Below are 14,659 nucleotides of genomic sequence, written 5' to 3'. Positions count from 1 at the left end.
AGGTGAAGAGCTCTGGAGATTGGTTGTACAACAATGTGAATGTACTTAACGTACTGAGCTGCACACTTAAAAATAGTTAAGATGGTAAATTTTATGTTACGTGTATTTTACCATAATAGTAAACAAATGAAAACCAAATCTGCAAACTGAACAATGGGATACTCCTATCTCCTTTTCCCTGCTTCAGAAGAGCTAGCAGCCAGGATTATATAAGCCATGCAGGAAACTAGATGTAGAATTCCTCTCTGGAAAACAGAATGATTTCTAAAATTTCTATCTGGTTCTTTAACAATTGTTCCAGGCCATTCTGGATAGCTTTTTTTATCCCTCACTTGAAAAAAAATTATTTTACAAGTTTTAAAAGTTATTTTAAACATACTTACTTTATGGTCTAACACTTCCATTCTTTAAGGTCAACAGATACTGACAGAGAGTGCTCCAACAACACTGCTGGCTCCTTCTACCTGATCACCCAACACTGAAGCCCACCAAAGGACTACTCGGGTATGAACATCCATGTTTTTAGCGTCTCACATGGAGATATAAGTAGAAGGCTGACCATCTCCAGACATTTGAGAATGTGTAAAATTAGAATAAAAAACATACAGTAAAAAGAATGTAAAGAAACTAGAGGCAATGCAGTGAGCAAAAGAAAACTTCAAAAATACTATGATTAATATACCCAGAGATAAAAACAAATATTTTGTTGAGAAAGATTTTTAAAAGATATTCAGAGAATAAGACAGTGTTTATAATAATTAAATATATGGTAAGAGAAAGGTAGGAGATGAAACGGAGGAAATCTCCCAGAAAGAAAAAGCAATGGGAAGGAAAACAGGAGACAAAAGAAAACAGAAAAATAAAGGGAAAACTGTCACCAAATAAATGAGAAAAATTTCCACATGTTATGGACTTGAGTTTCCAACCTAAGTACCAGTACAATGCATAGGACTCTATTAAACAATAAAGCATGCCTTTAAAATTCTAAAAAGAAATAATTTCTAATCTAGAATTACAAACCCAGCCAAATTATATGTAAAGAGCAAGGGTAGCAAAAACATATTTCCAAGAAAAGACATGAAGTTTCTTCCCATGTACTCTGTTCTCAAGAAGCTACACCTGTTTTTGGAAAAATGGATAGGCTTCACTGTTAACAGTTAAAAAAAAAAAAAAAAAAGCCGCAAATATTTACTGAGTATTTATGGCGTGAACAGGACTTTTGTAAGACTTTTACAGGCACTGGCTCATTTAAACTAACTTTCCAGTGGGTAAGATTATTATTCCCACTCTTCAGGTCACATATACAGTTATCAGTCAGGATTTGAACCCAGGCATGTGAGCTCCAGAACCAATGCTCTCAGTCACAAAATGGTATTAGCATTTGAGAGCTATACCAAAGGAATAAGCAAGCCTTTATTCCAACAAAACTTCATTTATGGAAAACGAAATGTCTATTTCACATAATTTTCATGTTACGAAATATTATTCTTTTATCTTTTTCCCCCCAACCATTTAAGGATCGTGTGCCATACAAAAACAGGTGGCAGGCTGGATTTGGCCCATAAACTGCAGTTTGCCAACTCCTATCCTAAAGCAAAAGACCAGTGTAAATACACTCCAGAAGATGCAGATGGGAGATTTCTGTCAATGAGGTTCCAAACGGCCCATTATTACCCACAAAAGAAAGATTTAGCACATGGACAGCTGCTACACCCAGAGAGCCAGCTAACAACAATGCCAGTCTCTCAAGACTGTTTGACCCTTATCTTTGCTCCCTGTCCTCTCAATCTTGAAGAGACAGAGATAGCAACTTGGGAGGAGCTGGGGAATGGGGAAAAGAATCAAAGTGCAGAAATAGCAAGAAAAAAAAAAAAAACCCAGTTCACTCCTTTTTTCTCACCACAGTTTTCTGGGCCAGAATTTGGCCCAATATGAGGGGAAAGAGCAGGGCTTTAAAATGAATAAGAGCTTTAAAAGTAGTTAAAGTCTGACTTAACTGTACCTGAGGCTAATTGGAAAGCATCAGAATCTGTCCAGATTCACCCAGGTGAATTAGCAAATAATGTTTAAAGCCAGTGGTAAGAAAGAGTAAAGTTCCTCTGTCTTCCATCTACTAAATACTATCTCATTCAACAAACCAGTTAGGTAACCAAAGAGCCTTTATTCCTAATATGTAAAGAACACTCACAAATCAATAAAAATACCCCTCAAAGAAAAAGGAAATAGAAAAATGGGCAAAGGATATGAAGTTGTTTTTTTTTCTTGTTTAAATCCCAAACCAAAAAGGGTGAAATGTGACAAACTTTCAACTTCACAGTCAAGTAAACGTAAAGTAAACATACCATTTCACACTCATCAGGAAAAACGTTAAAGTCTAATGATACCAGGTGTTGGCAGGAATCTGGCTAAATGAATGCAAGTCAATGGGCAAAATACCATTTTTAACGCAATGGTATTACCATTCAAATAATGAGACTGCTGCAGCAATTCTTTGGCCAGCACCAACACCCTTCAGAGAAGAGGTACATGTTTGTATAACAACGCCAACTTTTTAAGGAGAATCATGTAGGGAGGCCACGCCCACACCTTAGGCTGTGAAATTTTAATTCATATTGTGTGACCGCTCCCTCCGAAAAAGACTCAGAGATACAAAAAACATGCTCAAGGATCCCCAAGAACCCGAGACGCTCCGGAACAGACACGACCCGGAGACTAGAGGGGAAATGGGAGAGCTCGGTGGTGACCTAATAGCGATTTGGGCCCGAGGGCTTAACTGGAGGGAAGCGGCAGGAATTTAAATGAATCAGGAAGACTAGTCCCAGCTCGCAGCACTCCGTCCCACCGCCAGGAGGTCAAGGCCGCTGGGCATTTCTGGCAGCAGACCACCTCTCCCTCCCCCTCCCGGACACTCCGCGGGCCCGCAGGCCTGGATGGGTCAGAGGCCCCCCGGTCCGAGGGGCGGGCCGACTGGCCGCCGAGGCCTCGCCCTCGGACGACAGCTGCGGAGCAGCCAAGAGGGAGCCAGGAGGAGGGGCCGCGGCCCCGACCCGCCCCGAAGCCGCGGAGGCAAAACAGAAACGCAGCCCGGCGCGCGCCGCCCGGCCCTGCCCTGCCCTGCCCGCCGCCGAGCAGCTCCGCCGTCGGTAGCGAGATGGCCGCCGCCGCCTCCCCCGGCCCCGCCGCGGCCCCAGCCGCCGCGCCGGGCCGACGAGTCGCCACCGCCCACTGCCGGCCCCCCCTCGCTCGCCCGCCTGCCCGCCCTCCTGGGACACGGCCCGCTCCACCCCTCGCGGCTGCTCACCGCGCTGAGGCGGATCCCGCTGGGTGGCTGCGCCGCCATCTTGAGCGAGTTACAAAGCCAGGACCGGCCTCGGCCGCAATCCGACTGGGAGGCGGCGGGCGACAAATGTAGAGCCCGCGAGGTCCCTCCCACTTCCTGGGCGGAGCGCGCGGGTGACCCCGCCCACTCACTTCCGCCTCCTGGCGCTGTGGAATTGGGAGTGCAGGGAAGGTAAATCTCACTGAGGGTTAAGGGAGCCGGGACAGCGAGAGAGTCAGGCTTCAAGCTCCGGGGCCCTGCAGAGTAGGGCGCATGCGTGAGGCACCCGTAGGCTCGAATGGGTGACTGCGGTAACTGAACCTAGAGGCTTTGTCAAACAGTAATCAGCATGGAGGCCGCAAAGAGCTTTATTTGGGATCTTGGGAGGTGCAACTGGGGATAGGTGCCAGCAAAATAGGAAGAGTGTTTGGGAAAGAGAAAGAGTCAGAGGCTTATAAAGGCAAAAACCACAAGGTTGTTAAAGTTGTCTTGCAGGAATTATGATTGACTTTGATGCATAAAGGAAATATTTGTCCTTAAGGGATAGACTGTCACTAGTTATTTAGGGTAAGGGCCGGATAAGTATCTTGAATTTCTGGAACATCGTGCAGATGTTCTGGATACCTTTGTTAGACGATAGATAAGTGGTCAAAAGGTCAGATTCTATCTGGGCTGAGACATGCATAAGTCACTTCCTCAATGGCCTCTGGCTCCATTTTAGAGAGATCTCTTAGCAACACCTACTCCTTTTTGATTTTCCTTTTGCAGCTTGAGGGCCCCAAGTTTGAAGCCGGGTGCCATGGGCGTTGGTGACCCAAAAATGTGCACTTGAGGTGCTTGACCAGGCTGGACGTGAATTAAACACTGAAGAACGCCATCACATGCCCACCAGTGTCAACGTGATTTGAAACCTTATTAATGAAATGAAGACTGTACTTTTGGGATGTACCTTGAAAATTATCATTCTGATAAAAAGAGTCCTTTCTCATATTGCAACTTATTGAGTTCTTTTGCTCGTGCGCATTTATTCAGTATCGACTTTGAGCTGGGCCTTGGGCTAAGTTAGTAGTATATAGAAATGAATACGTTGGGACTTCCCTCGTGGTCCAGTGGTTAAGACGGCAGGGGGCAGGGATTACATCCCTGGTCAGGGGACTAAGATTCCGCATGCCAAGAGGCGTGGCAAAAAAAAGAAAGGAAGAAAGGAAGGGAGAAAGAAAGAAATGAATAAGTCAAGGGCTGTCAGATACTGTGGTTAAAGAAAGTTAAAAGGTTTTTAAAAATATTCACTGCGTTTTTATAATTGTAAAAGAAATACATTTTCTTTGTAAAAATTCAAATAGTACAGAAATATAAAACATAAAATTTACCCCAATACCTTTACCAGAACATATAAACAATTTGGCGTACATTACTTCAGACTCACTATATGCTAAATATTGGGTTGGCCAAAGAGTTCCTTTGGTTTTTTTCTGTAAGATGGCTCTAGTAGCACTTAGTTGTCCTTAACTTCATTTGAAACAATTTTGTTAGATTGCATAGTGATAGCTGTCATGTCAGCGTGCACTTAAAAAAAAAACAACATTGGGCTTCCCTGGTGGCGCAGTGGTTGGGAGTCTTCCTGCCAATGAAGGGGACGCGGGTTCGTGCCCCGGTCCGGGAAGATCCCACATGCCGCGGAGCGGCTGGGCCCGTGAGCCGTGGCTGCTGGGCCTGCGCTTCCAGAGCCTGTGCTCCGCGACGGGAGAGGCCGCGTCAGTGAGAGGCCCGTGTACCGCAAAAAAAAACAAAAACAAAAACAAAACATCAAAATTGGTGAATTTTTGTGTAGCCATTTTAATATTGAAGATGAAAAAAAAGCAACATTTTTGGCATATTATGCTTTATTATTTCAAAAAAGGTAAAAACACAACTGAAATACCAAAAAAGATTTGTGTGGTGTATGGAGAAGGTGCTGTGACCGATTGAACATGTCAAAAGTTGTTTGCGAAGTTTCATGCTGGAGATTTCTCACCGGACCGTGCTGCTTGGTCGGGTAGACCAGTTGAAATTGATAGTGATCAAATCGAGACATTCACTGAGAACAATCAGCGTTATACCACACGGGAGATAGCCAACATACTCAAAATACCCAAATCAAGCGCTGAAAGTCATTTGCACTACCTTGGTTATGTTAATCACTTTGATGTTTGGGTTCCACATAAGTTAAGCAAAAAAACCCTTCTTGACCATATTTCCATATTTCTGCATGCAATTCTCTACTGAAATGTAACAAAGATGTTCTGTTTTTACGACAAATTGTGACGGGTGATGAAAAGTGGTTATTGTACAATAGTGTGGAACAGAAGAGATCGTGGGGCAAGTGAAATGAACCACCACCAATCACACCAAAGGCCGGTCTCCATCCAAAGAAGATGATATTGTGTATACGGTGGGATTGGAAGGGAGTCCTCTATTATGAGCTCCTTCCAGAAAACCAAACGATTAATTCCAACACGTACTATTACCAGTTAGACCAACTGAAAGCAGCACTTGACGAAAAGTCTGGAATTAGTTAACAGAAAATGCATAGTGGACTTCCCTGGTGGTACAGTGGTTAAGAATCTGCCTGCCAATGCCAGGGACATGGGTTCAAGCCCCAGTCCGGGAAGATCCCACATGCCACAGAGCAACTAAGCCCGTGTGCCACAACTACTGAGCCCGTGTGCCACAACTACTGAAGCCCACGTTCCTAGAGCCCGTGCTCCGCAACAAGAGAAGCCACTACAATGAGAAGCCCGTGCATCGCAATGAAGAGTGGCCCCCACTCACTGCAACTAGAGAAAGCCTGCGCACAGCAGTGAAGACCCAACACAGCCAAAAAAAAAAAAAAAAAAGCCATTATCAAAAAAAAAGAAAACGCATAGTCTTCCATCAGGATAACGCAAGGCCACATGTTTCTTTGATGACCAGGCAAAAACTGTTACCGCTTGGCTGGGAAGTTCTGATTCATCCGCCATATTCACCAGACATTGCACCTTTGGATTTCCATTTATTTCGGTCTTTACAAAATTCTCTTAATGGAAAAAATTTCCATTCCCTGGAAGACTGTAAAAGGTATCTGGAATAGTTCTTTGCTCAAAAAGATAAAAATCTTTGGGAAGATGGAATTATGAAGTTGCCTGAAAAATGGCAGAAGGTAGTGGAACAAAACAGTGAATATACTGTTCAATAAAGTTCTTGGTGAAAGTGAAAAATATGTCTTTTATTTTAAAAACCAAAGGAACTTTTTGGCCAACCTAATACTATTTACAATATGGAAGTCTAGTTCCTCTGCAACTTGCATTTTTGTTTTATCTAATTATTTCAATTTGAGGTTTTTAGGTTCTCAAATATTTTTGAATAAATGAATGAGGAAATGTTAAAAAAAAAAAAAAAAGCCTGTGTTCTGTTGCCACCCTTACTACTGACCACTGGATTCTCAACTGAAAAAAAAAAAAAAAAAAAAGCACAACCTAAAGGTTGAGAATTATGTTTTATTCGGTGGACATACCGAGGACTTAAGCCGAGGAGACAGCCTCTCGTTAGCTCTTTTTTTTTTTTTTTCTTTTTGGGGTATGCGGACCTCTCACTGTTGTGGCCTCTCCCGTTGCAGAGCACAGGCACCGGACTCACAGGCTCAGTGGCCATGGCTCACGGGCCCAGCTGCTCCGCAGCACGTGGGATCTTCCTGGACCGGGGCACAAACCCATGTCCCCTGCATCGGCAGGCGGACTCTCAACCACTGCGCCACAAGGGAAGCCCTCTCGTTAGCTCTGAGGGACTGTTCTGAAGATGTAAGGGGGGAGCCAGGATATATAGGGGTTTTTGCAAAAAACCCAGGTAGTCGGAGCATCAAAAGATTACTGTTAATTAAAGAAAACCAGACATCTCCAGTTAGTGAATTTAGTGCTTTTCTAGCTATGGGGAGAGGCAAGAGTCTGGGCTTATTGAAATCACCACTTTGATGTACACTTAACTCTCTAGTGCCAGTATCCTATTATTCTCCATCCTGAATCCCCTCAGTGTGTACAGTGGGTGATGGCTTGATGGCCACAACATCCTTTCTTTACTGATATGGCAGATGACATTCTTTGTCCACAGGGTAAACGACATGTGAAACACCTAAGTAAGAGTGCTAGTTAATACCATTTGCCATCCTCTGGACTGGGTAGTTTCTCAGTTTCCTCCAGCTTTCAGATTGTATTATTATGTGAGAAGCTCTTTCATCAACTGTTTGTTGAGAACCTAATTTGTGTCTATCGTAGTGAGGGCTCCAAGAATGCAGTGATGAGCAAAATAGAGGATTCCACTCTTGTGGAATCTACAGTCTCTTGGCTGTTTATTCAATAAGTTGTAGCCCATTAGTGAGTTGTGAAATCAATTTGGTGAGTCTCAACTAGCACTTGGCAAAAAAAAAATTTTTTTTTAATTTAATAATGTAGTGTAGTGTCTGTCTGGGCCTAAATCCAACGTATTCACTTGTTAACTATGTGATGTTCGGCAATGTTGATTTTGAAATGAGATTAGCCTGGAATATCCGGGTGGGCCCTAGATGCGATCACAAGTGTCTTTGTAAGACCGAGGCAGAGGGAGATTTGGTCACAGGAGACTACTTGGCCATTGAAGCATCTCTCCAGAGACTTGAAGATGCTGTGTGGATGGTCTTGAAAGTGGAGAAAGGCCATGAGCAAAGGATGCAGGGAATGCAGCTCCAGAAGCTGGAAAAGGCAAGGAAACTCCCTGCTAGGGCCCCCAGAATTTACAGGGAGCACGAGCCCCTGCAGACACCTTGGTTTCAGTTCATTTTGGACATCTGGCCTCCAAACTCGAAGAGAATACATTTCTGCTGGGGTTTTTTTTGGCTGCTTTGGGTCTTCATTGCTGTGCATGCGCTTTCTCTAGTTGCAGTGAGCGGGGACTACTCTTCATTGTGGTGCGCGGGTTTCTCATCGCGGTGGCTTCTCTTGTTGTGGAGCACGGGCTCTAGGTACGTGGGCTTCGATAGTTGTGGCACGCGGGCTCAGTAGTTGTGGCTCGCGGGCTCTAGAGCTCAGGCTCAGTAGTTGTGATGCATGGGCTTAGTTGTTCCGCAGCATGTGGGATCTTCCTGGACCAGGGCTCGAACCCGTGTCCCCTGCATTGGCAGGCGGACTCTTAACCACTACGCCACCAGGGAAGCCCCCTTCTGCAGTTTTTAAGACACTAAATTGTGGTAATTTGTTAGAACAGCAACAGGAATGGACAGTAGTCTATTCATGTACAAGCAAACACTTACCTGTACGTACAAATTCTTGCCTCCCCACTCCTAATCTTTTTTTAACACAATTGAGCGTACTGTGGAGTTCTACATTCTCAAGGCTTACTCATATGGAAGAAATGTGAGGCAAACATGTACAGGCTAAACTTAAACTGGGTCGGTATAAAAGGGGCTTTTTCAGGAAAGTAAATGCTCTGTTGCTCACCTCTGGTGCTTGTGTTAGAGAAACTCAAGCTGACTTGGAAATCTTTAACTTTAAAAATGTCAAAGCTGAGTTTGATGTGATTTTTTTATGGTAAAAACTACCTTCTTTGGGGAGTGCTGTTTACTAAATGTTTGTCTCCCCCCAAATTCATATGTTGACATCCTAACCACCAATATCATGGTATTTGGAGGTGGGGCCTTTGGGAGGGTGATTAGGTCAAGAGGGTGGATCCCTCATGAATTCGATTATAGTCCTTATAAAAGAGACCTTACAGAGATCCCTCAACCCTTCTGTTAGGACACAGCAGGTAGAACCAGGAAGGTGCTTTTTGTTTTTTTTTTTTTTTTGGCCGCACTGTGCAGCTTGTGGGATCTTTGTTCCCTGACCAGGGATTGAACCCAGGCCCTCGGCAGACAGAGGGTGGAGTCCTAACCACTGGACCGCCAGGGAATTCCCAAGGTGCTTTGACTTTATACTTCCCTATTACAGAACTGTGAGAAATAAAAGTTTGTTGTTTAAGCCACCCAATCTATGGTATTTTTATTTTAGCACCCCAAACTAAGACAAGAAAAGATAAATTTTAAAATTCCATACAAGAGTTAGAATATCTGAAGAAAATAAAATCTCTAACCGATTGATCTAAATCAAAAACAACGTGAAGGGATTTCCCTGGTGGCACAGCGGTTAAGAATCCGCCTGCCAATGCAGGGGACACGGGTTCGAGCCCTGGTCCAGGAAGATCCCACATGCTGCAGAGCTACTGAGCCTGCGCTCTAGGGCCCGCGAGCCACAACTACTGAGCCCACGTGCCACAACTACTGAAGCCTGCCCGCCTAGAGCCCGGGATCCGCAACAAGAGAAGCCACCGCGATGAGAAGCCCGCGCACCACAAGGAAGAGTAGTCCCCGCTCAGCCCAACTGGAGAAAGCTCGCGCGCAGCAACAAAGACCCAGTGCAGCCAAAAATAAATAAATAAAAATAAATTAAAAAAAGAAAAAAAAACAACGTGAAAACTGGTTGCTTTCACAAACCTACACAGTTACACATCTCGACTTTTACATGGAATATACCTCAGAGAGACTTCCGTAGTTGTACATGAAAATCTTCATCACATTGTTTTACAGCTTCATAACATTTCATTACATTGATGTATTGCGATTCGTGTAGTCAGTCTCTTACTGGTGGACACTGAGGTTGTCTCCAAACTTTTTGCTATTAACAATATTTACAATGAATAACTTGTACATAAGTCATTTTGCACATATGCATATACATCTGATAAATTCCTGGAAGTAGAATTGTGAGGTCAAAAATACATCCATTTTTACTTTTGGTAGAAATTGCCCCATTTTCTCCACAGAGCTTGTACCAATGTATACTCTGTAGCAATGGAAGTGGGGAGGCTGTTTTCCCCCTTTCACTGATATTCCTGAAATGGTGAGTGACTAATATCTCAGAGCAATTGTTTTTTCTCATATTGTAAGTTTGGGTGTCTTTTTACATTTGTAAAAGCCAATTGTGTGTGTGTGTGTGTGTGTGTGTGTCAGTGTGTGTGTGTGTACTCCCTGTTTATATCTTTTGCCCAATTTTCTATGGTTTCTTTTGATAGTTCTCTCAGTACTGAAGAAATTAGCCCTTTGTAATACTTCTGAAATATTTTTCTGTTTTTGCCGTTCGTCTTTTACTTTGCTTATGATGACTTTTGTTGTGCAGAATTTTTTTTCTTTTTTTTTTGGCGGTACGCGGGCCTCTCACTGTTGTGGCCTCTCCCGTTGCGGAGCACAGGCTCCGGATGCGCAGGCTCAGCGGCCATGGCTCACGGGCCCAGCCACTCCGCGGCATGTGGGATCTTCCCAGACCGGGCCACGAACCCGTGTCCCCTGCATCGGCAGGCAGACTCTCAACCACTGCACCACCAGGGAAGCCCCTGTTGTGCAGAATTTTAAAAAGAAAATTTATATAGTCAAAATTATAGAACTTTCTCTTAGACTTTTGGAATTTATGTTCATGTAAGAAATTTCATCTCCATTTTTGGCTTATATAAATATCTTTTCCTCAATTTTTCTAGAATTTTCATGGTTTCTTCATGGTTTCAATCTTTGATTTGTTTGGAATTTATTTTGGTGAAAGATGTGAGATATGAATTCAACTTATTTTCCCCCTGTTGGGTACCCAGTTATCCCAACACCGTTTATTGAATAAGACACCTATCTTTCCCCCTATGGATTTGAAGTACCACCTTTATTATATGCTAAACTTTTCTATGTGTTTGGGTCCACTGATAGACTTTCATTTTGTTCTATTGACCTCTTGTCCATTCCTGCACTGGTACCAATTATTTTAGCTTTATAATATAAAGATCTGAGGTTAGTTCTCTTCATTACTCTTTAACTTAGAATTTATGCTGTAAGTTAAAATTTACAACTTTATGATGTTGAATTTTCCTCTTCAAGACCTAGTAAACCTTCCCTTTAGCTCCAAGTCTTTTCTGCTTTGGTAGTGTTGTCTTCAAGGAGGTCTTATAAATATTTTTTTTCCTATTTTTTTTATTGTTGTTGTTATTGGCAGTGAGATTTCATCTATCTCATAACTGGTCATAAATAGATAGATAGATAGATATTGATGTCAAAAAAACTATACTGGGCCTCCCTGGTGGCACAGTGGTTGAGAGTCCGCCTGTCGATACAGGAGACACGGGTTCATGCCCCGGTCCGGGAAGATCCCACATGCCGCGGAGCGGCTGGGCCCGTGAGCCATGGCTGCTGAGCCTGCGCGTCCGGAGCCTGTGCTCCGCAACGGGAGAGGCCACAACAGTGAGAGACCCGCATACCGCAAAAAAAAACAAAAACAAAAAAAACTATACTGATGTGTACATATCAACTTCTGATTGAATTTTCTTGCCTTTAGGCCAGTCATACTCTTCATTTGGCCACGAGCTCCACCCCCTGCCCCCAATCATATTAAACAACTTGTCTTTTTTTTTTTTTAAATAAATTTATTTATTTTTGGCTGCATTGGGTCTTCGTTGCTGCACGTGGTGGGCTTTCTTTAGTTGCGGCGAGCAGGGGCTACTTTTCGTTGCGGTGTGCGGGCTTCTCATTGCAGTGACTTTTCTTGTTGTGGAATATGGGCTCTAGGTGCGCAGGCTTCAGTAGTTGTGGTGTGCGGGGCTCAGTAGCCGTGGCTTGCGGGCTCTAGAGAGCAGGCTCAGTAGTTGTGGCGCACGGGCTTAGCTGCTTCGCAGGATGTGGAATCTTCCTGGACCAGGGCTCGAACCCGTGTCCCCTGCATTGGCAGGTGGATGCTTAACCACTGCGCCACCAGGGAAGTCCCCAAACAGCTTGTGTTTTTCCTGAGGGAATTTAGATTGATAGGCTGGCTTAGATTCAGAAACAAACAAAATAATTGGAAGGAAAACATGGGACAATATACAATCAAGTGCTTATTAGTTACCGTAGTATCTTTAGTACAACACAAAGCTCTCTGAGCAGTATGGTTAGTGCACAGAGTCAAGTGTGCCCTCTCCATACAGTACGGAAGTGTTTGGTTATCAAAGGGTCCAGTAAGAATTAAGGAGAAGCCAGGTGAAGACAGAATGGGTGGTTCTCACAGATGCTTCAGATGGGTTGGGCTATGTAATCAGGCAGTGCTGGGAACAGCAGGACAGAGTGGGGAAAGCACGCCAAGCAGAACACCTCACATGTCCCAAGTGGTCGCCAGGGAAACCACATGAGTCTCAGGGAGGGGATTCTTAGAGTGACGGAGAGGCCAAGATTGGGGGAAAACCCACTGTTCCCTGAGCCCACACTGCCTAGTCCTACAAATCCATTCATTCAAACTTTGTTTTACTCCCCTTTCTTCTTCCTTCCAGCACCACCTTGGGCAGATAAATCAACATTTATGTTTTTCATTTAGCTATTTGCTGGCTGCTCATCGATGTCAGACACCGAAGGAACTGAAGATATAGGCTCTGTCTTTTCCACAAAAGGGCGCTTACCTTGGACCAGTGATGGGCTACTACGTTATTCAGTGCTTTCATAGGGCCACACTAGGAAAGTGCCTCACTGTGAGGTGTAGAAAGAAGCAAGGCCAGGGAGTTTGGATCTCGAAGACGGGCTCCCATATATTTGTTAAATAAACCAACAAACGACTTGAGTAGGACTTCGCCAGGTGAAAGAGAAGGAGAAAATAGTATCAAGTGGATGAAACAACATATGTAAGAAATGCAGGAGAGGGACTTCCCTGGTGGCGCAGTAGTTAAGAATCCGCCTGCCAATGCAGGGAACACGGGTTCGGGCCCTGGTCCAGGAAGATCCCACATGCCACGGAGCAACTAAGCCCGTGCGCCACAACTAAGCCCATGTGCCACAACTACTGAGCCTTCCCTCTAGAGCCTGTGAGCCACAACTCCTGAGCCCGTGTGCCATGGCTACTGGAGCCCGCGTGCCTAGAGCTTGTGCTCTGCAACGAGAAGCCATTGCAATGAGAAGCCCCTGCACTGCCACAAAGAGTAGCCCCTGCTTGCCGCAACTAGAGAAAGCCTGCACGCAGCAACGAAGACCCAAAGCAGCCAAAAATAAATAAATAAATAGATTTATATTAAAAAAAAAAAAAAAAGAAATGCTGGAGATAAGAAACCCCAAGTGGTTGGAGGAGACAGGAGAGGTAGCTGAGGCCTTCAGGAGGATAGAAAATCCCATCAGGCCCCAAGAGTCATAATTACAATTTCAATTTAGGGTAAAATGTTAAGCAACTTCTTTTTCTTTTTTTTTTTTTCTTTTTCGGTACGAGGGCCTCTCACTGTTGTGGCCTCTCCCGTTGCGGAGCACAGGCTCCGGACGCGCAGTCTCAGCGGCCATGGCTCACGGGCCCAGCCGCTCCACGGCATGTGGGATCTTCCCGGACCGGGGCACGAACCCGTGTCCCCTGCATCGGCAGCGGACTCTCAACCACTGCGCCGCCAGGGAAGCCCAAGCAACTTCTTTTTCTAAAGCTGAAACATTGAAGGGCGAGTTTCTCCTTAGTATTCTACCTCCCATCTGCTTCTGGTTGACTCTGGGGGGAAAACTCAGGATGGCACAGACACTTGTTCACCAGATAAGGGGGAGCCCTGGCTGTCTCCCCTACTCTCACTTTAAATTCACAGTATTTTTTGGGTTTAAAACTTTATTGTGGTGTTATATACAAAACATAAACTTTATCATTTTAACCCTTGAGTGTACAATTCAGTGACATTACATTCCCATTGTTGTGCCCCCGTCACCACCATCCACCTCCAGAACTTTCTCCTCATCCCAAACTGAAATTCTGTACCCATGAAACACTAACTCAGTCCTTTCTCCCCCAGACCCTGGCCACCACCACTCTATTTCCTGTCTCTATGAATCTGATTATTCAGGCACCTCATGTAAGTGGAATCATATCTGTCCTTTTGTGACTGATTTATTTCGCTTAGCATCATGTCCTCAAGGTTTACCCATGTTGTAGCACGTGTCCGAATTTCATTCCTTTTTAAGGCTCAATAATGTTCCACCGTATGTCTACACCACATATGTTTATCCATTCATCCATTGACGTACATTCAGGTTATTTCCACCTCTTGGCTATTGTGGATAATGCTGCCACATACATGAGTGTGCAAATATCTCTGTGACCCCTGCTTTTCGTTTTTAGCAGAATTGCTGGATCATAGGGTAATTATATTTTAAACTCTTTGAGGAACAGCCATACTCTTCCTAGATCCAATTTTTTTTTTTTTTTTTTTTTTGCTTTACGCGGGCCTCTCACTGTCGTGGCCTCTCCCATTGCGGAGCGCAGGCTCAGCGGCCATGGCTCACGGGCCCAGCCACTCCGCGGC

General features: G+C 44.4%; 1 protein-coding gene and 1 long non-coding RNA gene across 3 annotated transcripts in view; one reads left to right on the top strand and one right to left on the bottom strand.

Annotated features, from left to right (window-relative positions):
* Positions 1-3,398, bottom strand: part of MORC3 (MORC family CW-type zinc finger 3) — a 41,162-nt gene extending 37,764 nt beyond the window's left edge. For both annotated transcript variants that reach the window (XM_032629787.1, XM_032629788.1), the window contains exon 1: positions 3,302-3,398. In XM_032629787.1, the coding sequence (XP_032485678.1) occupies positions 3,302-3,340 (39 nt within the window). In that variant the 5' untranslated portion in view covers positions 3,341-3,398. The remainder of the gene's footprint in view (positions 1-3,301) is intronic.
* On the top strand, positions 3,381-4,317 carry LOC116752817. The gene is made up of 2 exons (XR_004349593.1): positions 3,381-3,511; positions 4,088-4,317. It is a non-coding gene; the product is annotated as an uncharacterized LOC116752817 (long non-coding RNA).
* Positions 4,318-14,659: the final 10,342 nt, after the last annotated feature.

The sequence above is a fragment of the Phocoena sinus genome, chromosome 4 (assembly GCF_008692025.1).
Source record: "Phocoena sinus isolate mPhoSin1 chromosome 4, mPhoSin1.pri, whole genome shotgun sequence".
NCBI lineage: Eukaryota > Metazoa > Chordata > Mammalia > Artiodactyla > Phocoenidae > Phocoena > Phocoena sinus.
The sequence above is the reverse complement of the archived record's forward strand: the minus strand, read 5'-3'. Positions and strand labels throughout refer to the sequence as shown.